This window comes from Cygnus atratus, chromosome 2, assembly GCF_013377495.2.
Source record: "Cygnus atratus isolate AKBS03 ecotype Queensland, Australia chromosome 2, CAtr_DNAZoo_HiC_assembly, whole genome shotgun sequence".
Taxonomy (NCBI): domain Eukaryota; kingdom Metazoa; phylum Chordata; class Aves; order Anseriformes; family Anatidae; genus Cygnus; species Cygnus atratus.
The window spans coordinates 92,757,562-92,779,044 of record NC_066363.1 but is presented as its reverse complement, the minus strand read 5'-3'; the positions used below and the strand labels follow the sequence as shown (position 1 = coordinate 92,779,044).

At 41.4% G+C, this 21,483-nt stretch overlaps 1 protein-coding gene across 1 annotated transcript in view; it reads left to right on the top strand.

The window, feature by feature from the left end:
• The first annotated feature begins 493 nt into the window (after window positions 1-493).
• The window catches only part of LPCAT1 (lysophosphatidylcholine acyltransferase 1), a 48,659-nt gene continuing 27,669 nt past the window's right edge, over window positions 494-21,483 (top strand). Inside the window, exons 1-6 of the mRNA XM_035550535.2 lie at window positions 494-790; window positions 6,931-7,073; window positions 8,555-8,769; window positions 14,108-14,220; window positions 15,768-15,828; window positions 18,301-18,359. Coding sequence (XP_035406428.1) covers window positions 674-790; window positions 6,931-7,073; window positions 8,555-8,769; window positions 14,108-14,220; window positions 15,768-15,828; window positions 18,301-18,359 — 708 coding nt within the window. The 5' untranslated portion in view covers window positions 494-673. The remainder of the gene's footprint in view (window positions 791-6,930; window positions 7,074-8,554; window positions 8,770-14,107; window positions 14,221-15,767; window positions 15,829-18,300; window positions 18,360-21,483) is intronic.

The following is a 21,483-nucleotide window of genomic DNA, read 5'->3' as shown; positions in this document are numbered from 1 at the left end:
CTAGGTTTGCTTGGAACAAAGCCCCCCCCCCCCCAACAGATCTGAAAACACCTCCTCACATCATGCTGCATGTGGGAGACATTCACCCAGCTCAGTGGTCTCAGAGGGGTTCCCTTTTTTTTTTTTTTTCTCTCTCTCCAGCTGCACCGAGCAGGGTTTCTCCTGCAGCACGTTTACCACCTGCCCGTGACCAAAACCCATTGGGAATGAGGGTAGGGGTCTCTTGTAGGGCGCCCTCACATCGCCCCCCACCCCCAGCCAGGGGCCTGGACCACGGAGGGGGTCTCCCAGGACCCCCATGTGCATGCCTGTGGGGGTGAACGGCGCCAGGGGGCGGGTGGGCTCAGGCGGAGCGGCGCCATGAGGTGAGCGAACCTCCCCCCCCCCCCCCCCCACATCCACCCGCCCCTCCGCCATCCTCCCAGCCGACGCGGAAACCGGCGCCGAGCCGAACGGCCGGAGCCGGCGCGCAGGGCGCATGCGCGGGCCGCGGGCCGCGGGGAGGGCGGGGGCCGGCGTCTGCTGCTGGGGGAGCGAGCGGCCCCCGGCACCGGGACCGGCGGGCGCGGCGCAGCGCAGCGCCCTCGCCCGCTCCGGTCCTCGCCTTCCCTCTCCGTCCTTCTTTCCTTCTCTTCTTCCCTTCCCCGGGCCGTGCCCGTAGCCCGGCCCCGCCATGAAGCTGAGCAGCCGCGGCCGAGGATGCTGCGTGGCCGGCAGCCGGGAGCGCGGGCCGCCGCCGAGGAGCCCCTTCGTGCACCAGCTGCGCCTCGGCCCCCTGCAGAAAGCCAAGGTAGGGGCACGGCCGCCCTGCCTCCGTCTCCCCTCGCCCACTTCCCTCCATCTCACCGCCCTCCCTCCATCTCATCTCCCCCCCGCTCCGTGAGGCGCCGGGGGCGGCGGTTGGCGGGGGCGCGGCCGCCTCCCCGCTTCTCCTCAGTCTATCGGTTTAATTTACTCATATATTTATTTAATCTCGGTCGCCGGGCTGGTCCGAAGAAAGTTTGGGTTAAAACCTGCAGGTGGCGGGAGGCAGGGGTCGGGGGGAGGGGGTGTGGGGTACCCCCGGCCCTGCCTCCCCTCGAAGGGTGCTGAGGCGGGTGCTCAGCCCCATCCCAAGCTTGCTGTGGGATTTGGGGCACTCGCTGGGTGAAGAAATGCCACCAAGGGCTCGCCTAGCCAGGGGCTGCCCCCTGGTACTTCGTCCCACCGGTGCTGCAGGTCCCCGCGGGGAAACCTTCCCTTCAAGCTGCTGTTTTGGGGGCCCACAGCCTGCGACACCCCTCGGCGTGGAAATCAAGACCCCCTAACACCGAACCTGCCGGGTCAAGGCTCTTTGGATCCAGCCGTAATTTAATTTCTCTTTTGGTGGAAGTTCATTGTTGCCTTACCTTGTTGCTGCCTGGGTATCGAAGACAAGACGCACATGGCCTGATTTACCTAATATTGAAGTGCACCTCATGTTGAGTACCTGACAGCCAAGGAATTCTCCAGACAAACAGAGATTTTCACTTATTTTTTAATCAACTTTCTCAACGTGAGACAGATCAGGGTTGAATTCAGTGGTTGCTGATAAATTGTTTGAATAGGCGATGAGAGAAAAGGCTCATGTCATCTGCCTCATTCAATTTATACCCAGAGCCTCCTTAATAAATCATGTAGTCGTAATGATTTCTTTTCCATGTAACCCTGTTTCATTCCTCATGTCATTGATTACACAAAAACAATGAGGCAAAAGTCTTGCAATGAGAAGAAAAGATAGCATGTAGTCATATGCATTCTGATTGTATCTCATTATAACAACGTTTTATTTGCATTTACAAGGAATTTTCAAAATACTGTCAGAAGGATGGAACACCAGTTTCATAGTTTTTTGCAGGCTCATATAAGCTACCAGTGTTGATGATTTTCATCCTCTTCACCAGCTCAGTGACTGGCCGTAGAGTGTACCCATCTTCTATGCAGGCTGCTCTGCACATTTGTATCAGACGTGAACTTTGCTGCTGGATCTCAAAGATTTGTTATTTCCAATGAAAACTGCAAGATGCGTTTAAAGCTGCGTAGTGTTTTACAGTGTGCAGACCAAAGGAATAAGCTTATCAAAGTCTGGCTTAGTTTTGCTTTCTAAATGAACCATCCTTTGTGGATGTACAGTGGCACAAAGTTCTTTAGCCCAGCCATTCCTGTAATCGTATTTCTGCAGTATTTAAGGAGGGAGCACACAAGCTGACATAGAGAACTATGATTGATTTTCTTCTTTGCCTTAATGATGTTCTCCTAACCTCTTTTTTAATTAAAAGAATAGTTGGATTAGAAGCTGTTAAAGGAGAGCTGTGAAACTGTTTGACTTATGTGAAATGCTGCAATCCCAGAAAGGGAGGCTTCTGGGCTGGGGAGGCTCCTTTACGGTCGATTACAGCAGTGCTTTCTCTTCCATGCAGTCCTGGCCTGTCATTAAGAGTTCAGTATGAAGTATTACAGCTGAACTCACTTCCTGTTCAGCTGGAGGCACAGACTGTGTCACAGGTTTTTCTGTCAGCCCTGTGAGTCTAACAGGGGTGAGTTCTGGGTTTGCACAGCCTCACCAAGTTAGGAACTGGAGGTACGTGAAGTTGGCGAGCAAAGGGGGCCGGGAGATGACGCTGCTTTGTCTGAAGGACTGTTGTTTGTTGCTGATGGTCTGTCAGATAGCTCCATTATCTTCACTGTCACCTCATGCCTCCCTCATCCTGCGCTCTGCAAGAGGTTAGATTAACACTTTTTCTGTTTTCCTTGTTGTTGCAATTCAGAGTAAATGCATCTTAAAAGATTTCAGCCTGAGACTGGAAGCAAAAAAGTAGAAAGTACGTGGACAAAGCAACCACAAAGAGGAAGAAAAACAGCAAAAAAATAAAAATAAATCCCGTTGAGACCCAATAAACTGTTCGTGTCTTTTATTGACTTTATAAAAACTGGAAGGTACCAGTGTAAAAACAGTAAGCTGTACAGAGAACTGAGTCTTGTGCTTCCTGTAGAAGTTACGGCTATTTGGCACTAATCTGAGGATAACAATGGGGATCATTCCCGAAACTACCTGTTTTATTTTTATACTATAATAAAAAGATCCTTTCTGGAAGACAGGCAGACATGATTTCATTAACCACAAGTTTCGTTCATCATCATAACATGCTCTGGGCAGCTGTCACGTAAGTCAAAACTTTTCTTCTTGGTTACCTCTGCAGAGCAGGCAGAAGCTTTGCTGAAGCTGTCACAGAGCATTTGTAGCCTTGTCTCCTGCCACTTAAAGACACGATATGGTGCCATATTTCTTGCTTTCAGTGTTTCTGGTCTTTTTATTGCACCAGTGCTGGTGTTCCTTTGGTGCCTCGGTGAGCTGATTTGGCTCATTAAACCAGCCGATTGTTGTGTTTTTCTGTGTTCTGATTGGTTTTTCTTTTCTTTTGCTGGGATTGCTTTTCTTCAGCTTAATGAGCTGCATTGCTCACTGCGAGCTCAGATAAGCGCTAGAAGGGACTCGAGGGGAGAGTGAACAGGGCCACCCTCTTTAGCAGCAATGATCTGTTAGATTGGCTTAGTCACAAATGAACGTTTCCACTCCCGTAATTATCTCCATAAACGTGGCAGTCGGGAAACTTGCAGAGTGGGAAAGCAGGTGGTAAGGTGGATTGTTGGTGGATGAATTTCTTGCTCCTGCAGAGCCACCTGTGGTATTGGTGACTTGGGGTCATAGAGGTGAGAATAGTGAAGAAGTGTGGGGCAAGTCATAGTCTGTTATGTTAAAAAGAAAAATTAGAACCTCTACCCTGTTAAACATGCAGTTCACTGGTCTGTTTTCCTTGTTCAGTATTTGGCCATTACTTTGTTGTAAGTCATGGAAACTTTGTTGTAAATGAACTGCTTATAAGGATGATCCTCGCTGTATTGTTAATTTCAAAGATGCATTTTTCAGCTTCCCTGCATGAGAGGTATGATGCTGACTTTCAGGACCGGAAACTGACACGCATAAGAAGCAAAGTTACTCTGTGATTCTTGTGGTTGGTGTTTAGATACGTAGGACCTGAAGCTTTGAAGAACTTACAAAGGCCTTAAGTTCATATTTTATACCTTCATTGTAAGTTCATAATCGAATCAGAATTTGGCGTTTCTGGACGAGGAAAACATGATAACCTCTTCAGTTTCAGTGACTTGCCTTGCAGCAGATTGGGCCTTCTGACTGAAGGGTGGGATCCAGTTTCTCCGGCAGCCCTCTGTTACAAGCTCTCAGACCACCCTCTTCCTTTCTGCTGCCCGTGGGTCTTGCACATCATACCTGTCAACTTCTGAAAAGCTAAGTAGGATCCCGCAGAACACAAATGTAATTGAGCTGTAGTCAAAGCCCTCTTGAGAAAATTGGTCATGAGCTCAACCTCCCAAAGGATAGGTCCAGATGTACCACCAGATGTCCGTGTTGACTCCAAGCCTTCTTCAGGGGCCAAACATAGCTGTCCTCTTCTTTCTGCTACCAAACTGCTTTTATTGGCAGGTCCTGCACTCCCACCTGCTAAACAAGAGGCTGGTGTCACGGTTGGTGCTTGGAGCTGCTGCTTGCTGCCTGTTTCCAGCTGGCTATTTCCTGCTATCTCTGGACACAGAAGACCAAGGAACCTTTTCTGCATGTTTCTGCTATCTTTCAAAACCTTGTGGATGCAACAGCTGCTTCTGTTCTGCTACGTGGCTCTAAAGTGCTCACCATATAACAGATTGCTGCACAGATGCAAAGGACTGGATAGCTCACCGCCAGCCAGTCATCTGCCCTGGTGTAGGAGGAAACTTCGAGGAGTTGGGGGGAGAGGGTGTGAATCCCAGAGGCTGTGTTCTCACCTGCATTCTCCTTCCTTTTTTTCTCCATAGCTGGTCCCTTCCTTCTGAGGAGCCTAGAAAGCAGCTGCTCTCTCTTCTCCAGTTTGTAGATGAATACTCCCCTATTTTATGAGTTTTCTTGGGGCTGCTGCTTTCTCTCTCTCTGATCTCCTGAAACGTTTGAACCCTTTATGCTGTCTCTCACTTTTTTTCTTGTTCTTTCTTCTAATCGATACTTACATCTGTGTTCCTCATGCTTCTCATCCAGCCTCATTTGCAAATGAAGTTCGTGCTTATCGTTCTTCTGATACAGCTGCCAGAACTCATGTCCCCTTGTGCTGAACTATTTTCCCCTCTTTTTCCATAGTCTGAGTGAAGCTTTATTAAACAGCTGATGTGACTCAATTGCTTGTTGCTGCCAGAAGTGGTAGTCAGTGGATGCAAAGTTGCATGAGTTAGTATGACTTCAGGGCTTATCTGACCATTGCCGCTTCAGGAAGTTGGACTGGTTCGTCTGGGAAACTATCATATCAAAGAGGGAAGAAAAAAGTTTTCTTCTACTGTGGCAAACAGAAGCAGTCTGCCGGGGGACTGGAGTCCTGTTTTGGGAAGTGAGACCGTAGTCTTTGGGAGGTGACAGTGCCAGTCTGAACTGTCACTATAAAATCCGGCATTGCAGTGGGCTGTCTAGGGAACTGGTAGCTTCAGGTTTCCTACTGCTGTGTTCCCTACGTCTACCCTAGATGTGAAGGTTTGTGCTGCCAGAGTGAGGTGGTTTAGTGAGCTCTTTTGGGAAGTGAGAGGAAGCTGGTCAGTGGGAAACTGAGCTGCATGATGACAAGGGCTGCATCAGGGAAGAGAAGCGGAATATGAATGATGTTTTCCACAGCACCCTGGGATGCATCAGATGAAGCACAATGTGAGAAAGCACCATATGCCTCATTTCTCATCCTTGTCTAGCCATGATGATGTTGAGAAGTACTTTTCTGCCTCATCTGGTGCACCTGTGGATGTATAACATATTTCCTTTTGAATTCTTTCTTCACATGTCCCTTATATCATTCCATAGCGTCTTGTCTGTCTTCTGCCAGCTTCCCCTGAACAGCTGGTGCAGTGCTGGTGCAACCCCAGTCAGCATCAAACAGTTTTCGGTTCTCACTCTTTCCCCTAGCCAGCCATCTGAAGCCTTTACTTTCAGTGTGATTTTATTTTTTTCTTCCTGTTCTTTGAGAAAGATGGGGCTCCTGGCACCTGGAGCTGTTTCCAGGAACAGGTGGATCATTGCACAGATGGTTGCTGAGTTGTGTTTTGTGTAGGGCAGTTCCAGACATCTCCAAACAGCTCAGGAAAGGCCCAGCTTTTAGGAGCATTCTTCAAAAGACTGGGAGAAGTTCCAACGTGATGTGTTTTGCACCAAAGCTGAAGGCAGGGGGCGAGCTGGGTGACGTTGGAGTCTGAGAACGAGTGGTGGAAGGGGTTGTAGAAGCAGCTGGGTTCACCATGGCTTCCAGAGGGAGGATAGCTTCTTGAAAACCTCAGCTTTCCAGGGAGTTGTGCCTGGAACACAAATATCCAGACACTTGTATGAGTTTATCTGGGGGAATTTCTGTACAGTGCTCCCTAGAGTTTCTGGGTACAGGAATATACTGCAGAGCATCTGGTACCCGCCCAGTCCTGGAAAAGTTTAGCCTGTGAATGCGCCCTGCTGAAGAAGTGCACATCACTGGCTGTGTGTGCTGTGACGGACTCGCTCCTCGACAGGGCAGTAAGATTTACAACACACCCATGCTAAATATTTACTTAATGTGAGGCTGCAGAAAGGAAAGAGAGGATGCGGATGTATTCTCAGACAAACGCTGGATCTGAAGAAGTGCAGAAAGTTGACTGCGTTAGCTTTTAAGAGTGCCGCTGTGTTTCAGCTGTAATTCTGATCTGTGAGTACAAAATTGTTACACTACAATTGTTTGCTTGGGATTGAAACATGCTCATCTGTTTTTAACATGAGGTATTTTTAATTTAAATCTGCGGTTCCTAGCAATTACTCTTTCAGTCTGAAATTGTGTTAGAATAACTCACTTGTTTTGGGTTTTGCAGATCGCCTTCATGACCTTGACTCTGTTTCCTATCCGACTCTTTTTTGCTGCTTTTATGATGTTGTTGGCCTGGCCTTTTGCGTTCATTGCTTCAATGGGATCTGACGAGCAAGAGCTTGAAAAGCCCCTCTCCTGGTGGCGAAAGTGAGTCACTGATGTAGTACCGTACTGAGAGAACCTGCGTTTAGTTCAGCAGTTTGAAATAGAGAAGATTGGAAATATCTCATGATACATCTGTCCCATGGACCTGCTTTCCTATTCAAAAGAAAAATATAAGAAAAATATTATTTACACATTTTCCTCGGTTGGGAAACTAAAAATACCTAACAAAACACCTTAAAAATGTTTGATTTACCAAATGACCCAAAAATTACAGGGAGAAAAACAGAAAAACATTGCTAGCATCGTATCTTTACTGAGGATATACTGAGGATGTCTTATGAAGCTTCATTGTGCTATCCTTCAATTTTAATTATTCCCATGCAGTTATGAAGATTGACGCTTTGGAACGTGTCCAGTTTTCATATTCTAAATTGTTTCAAAATTTTTCACCCCATTGTTTCCTACCCTGTGATGAATTGACAAGACTTCTGTTGATTCTCCAAGGGCTTGCCCTGTGCTTTGGCGCTCGTTAATAAATCTGCGCTTGCTCTCGTATTGGAATGCTAATTAAGGTAGAATGTAAGGTGGTGCTCACCCATCCATGAAAACTGCCACTTGAGAAGTGAGCAGGGAGCGTAGCGTATTGCCTATCCTGTAGAGAACATTAAAAGTATGAGCTGGCACTAGCGTGAGGGAAGCTGATTGCATTTTGTATCACAGGAGGGAAGGAGGCTGGAACTGCGGAGGCATGTCACTTTACATTTAATTTGGAATGATATTGGTATAATGACTGAAGGAATAATGGACCGCCTTCAATTTTGCATACAGTAATTTTCAAGTTTTTCAGAAGGCCCTCTCCTATTTTGTCTACTTTTGCGTCACCCAGCTCTCCAGCCTCCGATCCCTGTGAGGATAACAATTTGTGGTGGTTAGGCTTTGCACCCTATTGGTTCAAAACAAATGTTTCTCTTTTGATTGCTGCCAAGCTATAAAAGTAGAGGGGAAGAAGAGGGAAGAAAGTGAAATATTTCCGGAGCTCCCAGATATGTTCTGTTTGCATCCCCCTGACTGAGAATCTCTGCGCTAAGTTACTGCAGTGGTTTGTTTGGGTAAACTTTAACCCAGGAATCAGGGTTGTTGCATTCTAACAACATTCTAATAGTGTTTTTTTTCTTAGGGCTCAGTTTTAGAGCTTATTTGGTATTAATAGAAAGCATTATTAGGCATTGTATATATGAAGCTCAACAGTCATAGTCTGAATCAGAATTAATGTTAAAATAAGTGACAATGTTACTATGACTTAAAAGTATTAATATTTAGGAATGAAATGAAATTGAATACTGTCTTACCTTAAGTGGCATTAAACCTGCTCAGAAAAAGAAAGCAGGAGGTCTATGCAGTGTTCCTGTTTAAGCAGTTTATCCTATGTTTTTGTCTTGCTAATAGTTTTTATATAATGTTTTTCTTTTCATTATTTGAAGGTACCCCTGTGGCAGTGTAACTGTTATCTTACCTCTTTTCAGAATAGTGGATGTTTTGCTGAAAGCAATCATGAGAATGATGTGGCTTGCTGGTGGATTCCACTGGATAAATGTGAAAGGCAGGCGGGCGTTGCCAGCAGAAGCAGCGATATTAACGGTGGCTCCCCATTCTTCCTACTTCGATGCCATTCCAGTAACTATGACCTTCGCCTCCATTGTGATGAAAGCGGAAAGCAAAGATATTCCTGTTTGGGGAAGTAAGTTTTCTTGAAAAATTAAAAACGATTGTTTAGTAACTTCACTGGTTGTGGATGAGAAGGTCTGAAGCATAAAGAAAAAAATGGTATAATATGTGGGGAGATTATTTTTCTTGGTCTATTTTGAATATTAACAGGAAAAGGGGGAGGGGGATGGAAGGTGAACTGTCCTTTCTCCAAAGATGAATCATTGTACTGAGTCAAAACAATTCCAGAGAACTCACGGTTCTATTTCTGCTGAAATTACAATGTCTTAAGACCCAGTAACTAGAAAAGCAAATTAGGATGAGGCTATAGAAGCAAAGCATGAGGCTATAGATAGTCTACCAAAACTTCTTTCTTAGCACGGGTAGGGGTACAGTCCCAGGAGCGTTTCGGGGAGTGGTGTCTGCTTTGAATGGTACCCTGCCTCGAGGGTGTGTTGCTAACTCCTCATGCATCAGTGAGTTTGTTTGTGAGGGAGAAGCAAAAGCAGATTGTTGCAGATACCCAAGTCAGTCGTGTTTAAACAACCAATGTAGATTTTCATGAGATTTGTGATTTTGATTTATTTGGTGCAGTTGTGCTGAAGAGCTCCATGTGGAGCTCTTCTTTGCGTTTAGTGGGATGCCTTGCAGGACCCCAGCTAGATGAGGGAACTCCAGGCCATGTTGTGCTACTGAAATGTGATGGGTGGCAGGATGGCATTTGACAGAACACTGTAATTGCGGCTTAACTATTCCACGTTGGATTCAGTGAGGATTAGTGGAAAAATCTGAGTGGAATCTATAGGGATATGGAGATTTAACAGTCATTCAAAATCTTCTGAGAAGTTTTGAATAAAGTACATCCATTTAACTCTGAGCTGACTTTCCATCAGGGGACAAATGACACAACAGATAAGATTTAAGGTAATTTTCATTGGTGAGGACTTTGGGTGAAGAGATGATCTTTGTCTAGACATGTATGGATGTCTTCCAAATATATGTAGTAAATAATGTAATGACAGTGTTGATCAGGGTATTATAATTGTTTAACAGAAGGATCAGGTCATTTAGCAGGCATGGGAAGATCTGAATGCTAATGGCTTACCAGGATTGGTTCTGGAAATATTTTAATAGGTTTCTGGAGAAGCTGCCTGTATTATTGTACCCCTAGTTTGCTGATCATGGAATATTAAGCTTTTGATCAATTTTATTCCTGATGATTAAAAGCTTGTTCTTCATGGCACTGGAAGTATTCCACGAGTGTGTCTATATACGTGTTTTATTGCGTTCTAATTTGAAGGCAATTCTCCTGGACCACAAAATCCAGTTTCAGAATCAGACTTAACTCGTGACTCCTTCGGACAACTTCCTTATTTTTAGGCAAACAAAGAATAAAACAAACAAAAACCGTTTTTTGGCTCTAACAAGAGTTATGACCTCTTCAGTTAGTCATTAGTAGTGAGGGAAATCACCTACTTAGCACACATGCACTGGCTTAAACTTCAGGGAGGAACTGCTTGCCCAGAAGCCCCACCTGGCCCCATCCAGCTTTGGGGTCTCCAGTGGAAGAAAGATGTGGACCTGTTAGAGCAGGTCCAGAGGAGGGCCTTGAAAACGATCAGAGGGCTGGAATGGCAGTCCTGTGAAGAAAGGCTGAGAGCTGGGGTTGTTCAGCCTGAAGAAGAAAAGGCTGTGGGGAGACCTTGTTGCAGCGTGCAACATGCATAAAGAAGACTTATGAGAGAGATAGATAAAGGCTTTTTACCAGGGCTTTTAATTACAGGGCAAGGGGTAATGGTTTTAAACTGAAAGAGGATAGATTTGAATTGGATATAAGGAAAAAAATCTTTCATGATGATGAGACACTGGCACAGGCTGCCCAGAGAAGCTGTGGATGCCCCATCCCTGGAAGTGTTCAAGGCCAGGTTAGACGGGGCTTTGGGCAACCTGATCAAGTCAGAAATTTCCCTTCTTCTCCCTGCAGGGGTGTTGGACTAGATGACCTTCAAAGTTCCCTTCCAACCCAAACCATTCTATGATTCATTGAAATACACATGAAATTTCAGTGATCATACCAAAAAAAATAAAATAAACAACCAGCATCTGGTAAGTAGAGAGTGCCAGAATAGGCTGAGCACATCACCATGCTACTGAAGTAGGAAATGTCTTTCAGCACGATGGCTTTCCAGAGCTTTGGTAGATTGGGGCCCAAGGAAGGTGACATCTGTGAATCTGTTGCATCATCTTACGTGGGCTGAGGAAGTTGGATCTGTTCATCTATCAGCATAGGTCCTTACGTTTTCACGTTTAGTTTACTGGATCCAACTTCAAGTTCAGCTCTCTTATTTTTGACTGGTAAAACAGCTGGGATAAAAGCTATTTTTCAGCTAGCTTTCATAGCTGAAGCGGTCAGTGCTAGTGCAGAAATATTTCAGTAAGAAGGAAAGGGGATTTGTCAGCAAATGTGATTTGGTGTTGTTAGGCAACTTTTGAGATTCAAAACTCTTCTGTGGTCTGAACATTTTGAAACTGAATTTAAGTTGATAAGCCGATTTAAACTTTGAGCAACTGCTCCACATGTGTAACTTCACCCTCTGAAGAGAAGAGAGGAAGTTGGTACCTTTGAAACGAATGGGGTTATATTTTAGCTGAAGTCTGTGAAGGAGGAGGTAATTTGTACTTTGCAGAATACAGAAAAGCTATAGGGGCAGGGGGAATCATACTGTGCTATAAAAACTATAAATTTTTGACATAAATTGATTTATTCCCCCCCCCCATAGTAAACTTACTAGTTTCCATTCAAGTTCATCTCTTGAAGGTGCTTGATAGGCTTTTCTTGCGCATCATGAGTAAGAAATAAATAATTAAATAGAGAAAAAAATATGCCCTGGCAGCTGGGCATGTTTCAGCTTAGAACTTAAAAGATACTAAAGTACTTCCCCATCAACTCTGTGAGACGTTTTGCAACTTAATCATTCAGTTCTCTATCCCAATTTCAGAGCACACAAGAAAAAGCACCATTGTACAGCCATGGCTTTTCAGTGAGGATCTCACATTTAAATACTGCTGAGACTCATCAAAACAGTCCTTAAACCCTTTTTCACCTTACAGCAGTTTTTTTCAAAAATGTTGCATATTTCTTCTCTCTATGTTGTAAATCAGCAGCTTACAACACCATTAAGGTCAACAGCTCGAGTGCCAACAGCCCACATTTTGTTGGCATTCTAGCCTGCCTGGAGAGCATGAATGAACTCCCCTGTTCTGCAGAGTATCTTGAATTTATTGCCGAGCTTATCCATTTCATAGATGTCTGTCTATATTTTGATATCTTTGTCATAGTAAAGTAAAACCTGCTTGCTTAATTTAGAATCATAGAATCATAGAATATCCCGAGTTGGAAGGGACCCATAAGGATCATTGAGTCCAACTCCTGGCACCGCACAGGTCTGCCCAAAAGTTTAGACCATGTGACTAAGTGCACAGTCCAATCGCTTCTTAAATTCAGACAGGCTTGGTGCAGTGACTACTTCCCTGGGGAGCCCGTTCCAGTGTGCAACCACCCTCTCGGTGAAGAACCTCTTCCTGACGTCCAGCCTAATTTCTTCTATTTTAAAGAAGTCCTGTAACAAGAAGTCAACTTTTATAAGAGCCTTAGAGCTCTGAAATTTTCCTGTTCATTCCACAGTCCAAATTCCATCATCTGGGCTTAATGCAAAAGAAGTTTTTGGGGAAAAGCTGAGGATGCTTGAGGTTTTTCTGTTTTAATGGGTGGTTTTGTTTTTTTTTTTTTTTTTCAGTAATAAGAGAAACTCATGACTACCATCAATAAGAAAGAGTTGTGAAATTCAGTATGGTTTTCTTTGCTTTTTTTTGGCTTGTTCTGTTTTTGTTTTTTTTTTGGTGTTTTGTTTTTTTATTTTTGTTTTTAACCTTCCCACAACAGTAGCTCCAGCTGGCCCATGATGACCTTCGATGCTCCCCTAGTCAGCACCATTCTGTGAATATTGGTCAAGAGCAGGCATGTAGGAAAAAGTGCAAGCGTGTTGTCTGGTAACTTTTCTCTAATAGACTGTCTCCTAAGCTTCCGCAACTTGTGAGATAAAAGCAATTTCAGAGGCTGGTCAGATGTCTGGGAATTTGCTGCAAGGTGCGATGGGTTAGTTTAACACAACCATAGGACGATTTTGGTGAGTGCTGGCTAAACTGCCGGTAGGACGCCAGCAGAACCAGCAGCTTTTGCTGAGTACAGGACTGTTGTTCTTTATGCTGTGTTTTGTTTGTTGTTGCTGTTTGTTTTTGTTTTTTCTTCACACTTTAAGTACTGGCTGATCCATTAATGCAGCAAGTTTATCCTTGACAAAAGAAGATTATACAACTAGTGTCAGCGAACTCATCTTACGGTAGTTGCAAATATGAAAACTGTGTTTTATTTGTGTGTTTTAGGCAACTAGAATAGCTAATGATTTAGTGACTTAAACCTTTAAGTAAGACTAGAAGATATGAAGGTGATAAAAAGGTATTTAAGGACAGCCTGCTGAGGTTAAAACATGTAGTGGTATATTTGCAAATGCTCCTCTCATAATGCTCTTTGACATTGCAGATCTGTATATGGGTGGTTTTGTTTGTTTTAAAAAGAGAGCTTCAGTATCCCTGACAGACATGCATGGATAGGGTATTGTGGATTGATTTCTGACTCTTGTTGATTCACATTTTGTGTCTTCCTGTGTATAAAAAATTTTCCCACTGAGCCAGGAAAGGAATGCCTGAGATCTGAATCATCTAGTATGAGAAACAGGCAAACAGGTGACAGCTTAGAAAATAAGCATGCGTTTTCTTTTGAGTGTGCTGATTTTCCCAGAAAAGATAACATAAAGCATGTATGCAATATCTTCGATGGAGTACCATCAGTGAAGCTGAGCTGTCGTAGGAAATAAAGACAGTGGCAGTTCAAGCCATAGGGTATGTTTTTGCTTGCTTAGGTAGGTTCCTGCTGCTTTTAGGAGTGGTACGGGGGGAGTCCTATAGGTTTTGTAGGAGGAGGAAACTGGCTATAGTCAGCCACAGCTGCTTAGTTACAGAAAACTATGCATAATATGCACAATCACGTTTAATATTGTGATTTATCTGTAATGGTCTATTAAAGATTGAACAAGTGCCAAAATTGTGAAAATGGTTTCCCTCACAGGAATTCATGAAAGTATTTGAATAAAACTCCAGTAATTCAGCTGAAAATTTAAGTTTGTAGTACGTATAATAAAGTAGTTATATACATTTATCAATATTTGTCCAGAGGACTATAGGGGTAGAGGTGGATCTCTTTCAAACAAGTAGAAAAAAGGCTGGTTTGCTTGTTTGTTTTTCCTCCTCTTTAGCTCTTATCAAATACATCCGACCAGTATTTGTGTCTCGGTCAGACCAGGATTCTCGCAGGAAAACTGTTGAAGAGATAAAGAGACGTGCTCAATCTGATGGTAAATGGCCACAGGTACTGTATGCTCCTACTGTGTGTCAGATGATATTTGGCATTTCAAGGCTTTGGATATGCAGTTTTCTTCATTTCCTTGCAGGATGCTTTAGGTGGTTTGTTGGGGGGTGAGGTTCCCCGTTCTTTTTGGAAGATCAAACATAAGATCCTAATCTATATCAAAAAAAAAAAAAAAGTAACCTAGCTTTTCATTGCAGTGTATTTTCAAGGGGAGACTGGACAAGTACCTGGGAGGAGAGGTTTTAAGTGATACTAAGCGGACAAAACCGTGTCAGGTTTAGGAAGACTTCTAAGAAAATCATCAGGTGCTCAGCAGAATGCCTGGAGAGTATTGTGTGTTCCTGCCCTTCTCGGTATTCTGGCATATTGTCACTGTTGGAGATAATCCAAGCAATTCAAATGTTCCAGTAACTGGAGTATGTCTCTGTTGGGCCACATCATGAAAACGTTTCTATAATCGTGTTTTGGGATTTTTTCTTCACTTAAAATATGACCGCTTATAATGTACGTTGGAAGAGAGTAATGAGAAGGGAGAGATGAATGCTGAAGGTCTATGTTTTACAGAAGCAAGTAATGTCTCTCAAAATTTGAAGCACTTTTCTTGTGATTTTTTTTTTTTAGATTATGATAAAAAGTATTACTTTTTTTAATGGCATTGTTACTACTACAGTAGTAACTACTACCACATATTGGACTACTGAAACATTCTAAACAACCCTAGAAAGGCGATACAGAGCTTTCACATCATGACTTTCACCAATAGATTTCAAAGCACTTAAAAACAAATAAATATTCATATTTACAGATGATGAAATCGAATTACAGAGCTGAAATGATTTCCAGAATATCTAACAAACATAACAAAAGTAGGCAATAAAACCAGTAATGATCATTCTAGTCCATTGCTTTGTCTTCTTATTTATTTACTTCCTTTTTTTTACTTCATTTAAATGACTAGTTCTGTAATGCAGCAGTTTCAGCAATTTGTGGCTTTTTGCCAAGATTTTTTGTGCATTTTTTTTCAATCTAATCTCTTCCTCTGAATTTGGTTCAACTTGAGCATTTTTTTGCTTGCTAGAATTCTGTTTAGATATTTTCAGTCTCTGTCATTCTCATATCTGTACGCAAGCCCAGTAATAAATGGAGAAAGAAGATATCAATCTTTCTTAGCCTGTAAGCAGGTAGACTGGGAGCTGGAATTTTGTTTTGGTGCAGAACAGAGTACAATATTTTTACAAGCACCAAAGACTTCTGTGAAAATTCTCTGAAACTCATGAGGTTTTTCTAATCCCTGTTAATATTCTGATAGAATCACATTGTTATCAGAGGTCAAGAAAGAGGAAAAAATTAATAGAGTTTAAAAAAAAAAAAGTCCTCAATGAAGAAGTCAAGCACAGTTCTGTCTCAATAGTCAAAAATATTTTTCTTTTATCAAGGAAAAGTAGTTCTGTTTTTTTGACTGTAATCAGTTAACTTTATATTTTAAAAGATGTGTTTATAAATCCACATTCAAATACTTCTTAACTTTTTTTTTTTTTTACTTCAAGATAATGATATTCCCAGAGGGCACTTGCACAAACCGATCCTGTCTAATTACATTCAAGCCTGGTAGGTATGATGCTTGTTTCTTTGTTCTCTACAGAATGTTCTTGTTTCTTCAATTTCTGAAATACCACTTGCATTGTAATTTGTTTGCTGTTGCAGAAATTGAATTAAATCTTGCAATAGGGTGGGATTGAAATAGAAATTTCCTGAATTGCAATTCTTTTGTAAAATTGTAGTTCCACTGTTATGTAAAACGTTGATTTGGATATATTAGATTTATTTTCTTGACTTCTGAAATTCATGAGAGCTGAAGGAGGTTTCTCACTGGGTATTTGTTTGTGGTTGTCTTTTTTTTTAATGCATCCTCCATTCCCTCTTTTGGGTCTGTCTTGTAGCATTTTGATATGCAATAAAGGTAACAGCTTGTATCCATTTCAGACTGCTGCTGCATTTGCTGCTGTGTAGTGTTTGGTTGATTCCTCTCTTCTTGAACTTTCCTGTTGTGTTGCATTCTGGTGAAGATAGCACAAGAATCTTGCCAGTATAGCACTGTAACAGAGGCTGTCTTTTTTTTTTTTTTCCCCAAAATTTCCTATCAAATGTCTGCATTCTAGGCTGTTTTCAGTTAGTAGCACCATGTTAGCTTATCAAATTAGTAGAGCACATAACACTGAACATTGTTGCAGATGTGAATTGTGGTTATAATGGGATTGTCAACACTGCAGTGAACGACCAGTGTCTAATAAAAACCTGCCATCCTGGTGTAGGTACAAAGATGAGAATGAGCAGGCTGCGGTGAACAAGTCCTTTGTGATATATGTTGTTTGTTTTTTTTGACTCTTCCTAGGCTTCTGCCTAGCTTACCGTGTTCTATTCTTACTGAGTGTCTCATTTGATGTTGCTTGCAACTTACATATCCCTGCTGGAATATCATGCAGTGAGTCAGCGTTGTGGTTCCTTGCGCTAATTCATTTGGCTGAAGGAAATACTGAGCAAACATTCAAAAAGCTCTTCCTTCACCCTTCTTAACATTTACCTTTTAGATGAATGAGTGGTGGTTAGGAGAACATCTGCTTCTTTCACTCTCTATTCCTTCCCTCTCCTTCTTCCCCAAATACTGGCCATGCTTTGAAAACCCATCCAAATTCTTCATTAAAACCCTGTTTTCCTTCTCTCCCTCTGTTCCATAGGCATTCCAGCCACCAGATGCCATATACTTTCTGCCTCCAATTCCCACTATCTTCCTCTCCTCTGGTCTAGTACATGCTGCTGTCTGCCTCTTGACTATCTCACTTTTCCTGCTGCAACTTCATTCTGTATCCGTCCAGCCTCCCAGAATTCCTTTGCCTCAAGATACCTCACTTTGATATCAAGTAACTTTAGGTCTGAGTAACTGCTTACAGGATGGCTTTCCCTGTTCTGCTTTTATGGCCTACATTCTGTATACTTATTATGCAGTTTTTTGTTTGTGTTCATGCAAGCTAGTCACATGGGCAAACTATCTAGCTTTGTTTAAATAGTAGTGTTGTCGTCTGCCACTCAGATTTTGTCATCTTCGAAAGTTGCTTAGGCTGCTGTTCTTAGAGACATAATAGAAAGTACCACTGGGCCAAGAACCACACCTCTGCAAGGTCCATTCGAACAACCTTCATTAAAGATGTTTATACACCACTAGCAATTTTTCTTTTTACGTCTATGTAATTATTCATTTTGTAAAATAAACATAATGCTAAGCATACAGTGTACTTTCATCATTTGGTTCTTAATTTTAATTGGAATATTCAGCAGTATTTAGTAAATTACTATACAAAACTTAGTTTAAGTTTTCTTTTCAAACCAAATGTTTTCACGAGAAAGAGATGTTTAGAAGAATGTTGAGTAAGATAATTATAAAGAAAAAGATCAGCAAATGACACGTAGATTTTGTGCCACTTATTAGAACCATAATTTTCACATGAAATGAAGTGACACTTCTGTGCAATAGCTCTAGTTCAGTATACTCTATTGCATTTTATATAACTGACTGTAAAAACAAGCCCCTCTGAGGGGAATTAAGGTGGGGGGAAAAAAAGAAAATCATTCTGTTACTTCAGAGATAATACATTTCCTCTAAACCAGTGTTGCTTAGCTAAATGTAGAGAGCTTCTTTTGCATAAGAAAGTTTAGATTCTTCATGGAAAAAATACTGTTGACCATGAGGAATCTTTTGACTTAACTATCTTGCATGTTCTCTTAATTTTCGTAATAATTTATCAAATTGAATTTGGTACTGGGCTCTGAGATGTGTGCATGACAATTTATGTAAAGGATAATTTAGAAAATGCAAGTAAACATTCATAGTCTTATCTTCTGAAAAGGTGGCTATACACTGTCACTCTCCTTTTTTTTTTAATTACTTCTGAGGCTACTTCTGGATCTTTTTTCTCTATCAACTAATCCTTATACGTTATCAGACCATTAATCATAAAATCTTTTGCTGCAATAAATTCTGTACCAAAACGTGCTATAAGGTAATGATGCTCTTGTTCCTTCTAGGAGCATTTATTCCTGGAGTTCCTGTACAGCCAGTGGTTTTACGTTACCCAAACAAACTGGTAAGTTCAGCTTGCAATGTAATTGGAAACATGGGGCATTTTCCTCTAAATTCATTGGTACTTCTGTAACCTTGTAGGTTAGATAATTAGAAATTAGAAATTTAGGAAGTATTAATAAACGCTTATTCGCTAAGTATGCATTCCTTAAGCTTCTAGGAGGATAAATAGACTTAACTGAAAATTTAAATGCTTCTGCTTTTATTAAGTTACTCCATTAAAACAGTGCTTTGAAAGTTATTCAGGTTGTTGTGAGAAGTACTGTGCATGTGACAAGACATAAAGGTCCTAGACAGAAACTGACACTTGTTCTGAGGCACTGCCCGTTCTTGCACTGTGTGCTGGGGAGTTTTCTTCATTTATTTCTGGAAGGTACATCTGCACCTGCTGAGTGTGAGGATGCTAGTCACAAATTAACACAACTAGCTAAAACATAATAGAAAAATGTGTTGGGGATCTTGGCACCTTTATAAGGTGTCTCATTGTCCATGTTTTACATTCACTTTGCGCTTGGTTGCTAGCTAGTTTGAAATAGTCCTTCAGTATAAGTCAGATTAAGGTAAAATGCAGTGTGTTTCTTTACAATATCTAAAGTCAACAATTGTTAAAAATGTTTGTAAAGATCTAGGCAAGTGAAGATGAAGCTCACCAGATCTACCTCAAGATCATGAACGATTACATTTTTTTATTTCAGCTTTCTTGTTGTGGATACTTTCTTGTCCTATTGCAGCAATAATCCTGTCTTTCTGCATTCCTCAGTTAATTAGATACTTCCCAGTCAACTTTGCTAGCTTTTATAATTGAACTTCTTTTTTTGAGCCCTCTGGGGCTATTTTCAGGTCCAGTCTGTCTCCTTATTAAAATGGACATTATGTAGGGGAGGGTGGGAGGAGTGTCAGAAGTAAAATAAGGACTACCTTGCCTCTTTGGTGATGTGTGTCACATCAGGTCTCATGTCATCTCTCCTTGACTAGCCTGTTAACAACCCCTTGATGTGAGGATGAATTTCATTTCTTGAGTGCTTATGTTTTTTCATCCATTGATCTTTCCATCAATTTACAGCTTGATATCAAATATGCTTGATTTTTAAAAATAAATAACTTTTCTTAGGTTCTTTATTCAACTTGCATAGACTACCATGTGCTGTTGACTGAGATCAGGTGTGATAGCAGTAACTTGATTATCTTTGGGGATGCTGTGACAAGTGTAGCAGCTGCTAAGCTCATGTAGAATTAAGTGCATTGTAACGGGTTGCCCATGACTTTTGATTACACAATTATTTCCAAGAAAAAGTTGAGTAGCTTTTAAAACCTTTATTGCACTGCCACTTTCAAATGCAAATATGCATATTTATAAAACTATAATATATAAAATATAAAAAATACATTGTTTGATATTCTCATATTTTTAATAAGGCTACCAAAATTAATCTGCAAATATCTTAAAAATATGTAGTACATAATATGCAGTGTTTGTAAGCTAATATAAATGCTCCTAATACTGTATTAAGAGACTGAGACTTCTCACATTGAAGTAAATCAATGTGAATTTTTGAGCTTTTGTAATTTTATTATTGCATTTTTTTATTATTATTTTTTTTTAATTGCAAAATGTCTTAAACCTGTAAATATCGATGTAGATATCCAACAGGCCTGAATCTGTGTATGTTACTTCACTTGTTCCTACTCGTTCCTTACTGTAAAATACTGCTAGGTTTCAGTGCCTTGCTGAGTAATTTAAGGGGAGGAGAATAACTGCAATTAATACTTAAATTTAGATTAGCTTGGGGTCTGCAGAAGACCTGTAGCAAATTTGGAATGTGAGAGGAAGGAGGAGTACGATACAGTGGTATATAAAGGTTAAATTTTGACTAGGCTGCAGTTAAGAGTTAAGTAGCAAGAAAGAATGGAGTAGGGAGATAATGGTTTTCATAGGGTAGGACTACATTTCTGGCTTCTTCTGTATACTTGTTTGACCACTGCGTAGTATAATTTTGGGTTTACAGAAGAATTTAAGTTCTTTTCTTAGCCAGCAAACTCGAGTCAGGCATTGTGTTCAGTCACTCCACTGCTTTTAGCTTGAGCCTAGCCATTGTGCTCTGCCTTCGGAGCTCCAACTTCTGAAAGAGGGATCGGACTTCAGTGCTCCTGACCGTTCAGGGAGGGTTTTGGAGGCTAGAGTCTAGGGTGAATGTAGCAGGTGTGTGCGCTCTTACATACTTATTTCCTTGTACCCTACATGTTCAAGAACTATGTAAAGTACTACTGTTCTGCAAGGGACTGAAACATGTCAAAAAATGATATAAATTCAGTTCTCCTCTAGCAAATAGATCTGTTTCTGTTTAACGTCACTTCTTTTCCAGTCAGTGTTGTCCCAAATACCTTTCTTCTCAGGGCTTGTCACTGTTATGCACTAGATGATGCCTCTGGTCCTGTGTCAATGTTTCTTTAGGAATAGTATGTTACTCTGTTGCTCCTCTTGATGCATGATCAGAAAGAAATTAAAAGCCTTAAAATGTTGTTTAAACCTGAAATTCAAAATTTGCTTTCGTTCTCCTAGTTTGTCTGGTAGTATTTTACATGTAGGATGTTAGACAGCTACTGATTATATTCCATTTAAAGGAAACGCTCAGATGCCCCATCCACAGGTTCTACAGCAATTGTTTTGCAATTCGTTTTTATGCTAATTCCCTTCATTGTGCATATAGCTCTTCCTTAATTTGAATCTTCTAGCAGAGTGCTACTAACTATGGAAGGCTATGTACCTCTCTAAATATTACAGATCTATTTTAACCGTATTTTGATGTCCAAGTGTTTTCTGAAATTAGCTGTGCTATTTGTTGTGTGGTTTGGCAGCATCTCTTTGGTGTTACTGTGTCAGAGCTGAGTGGTTGTATTTTTTTTACATGCTTGCTCTCCTTCTGCTACAATGTTTGCTCTTATGTTTATAGCTTGGTATGATTCTCAGCATCTCCTTATGTCAAATACAGTTATGTGAAAGATGAACTTCCACACCATCCAAAGGATCCATTAATAGATATAAAAGTTTGAAAGTGTTCTTTCAGTGTTAGCAGAGTGTGTGCTGTCTGTGAGCGTAAGTTGGTAGCTGTGAAGTATCTTACATCAGG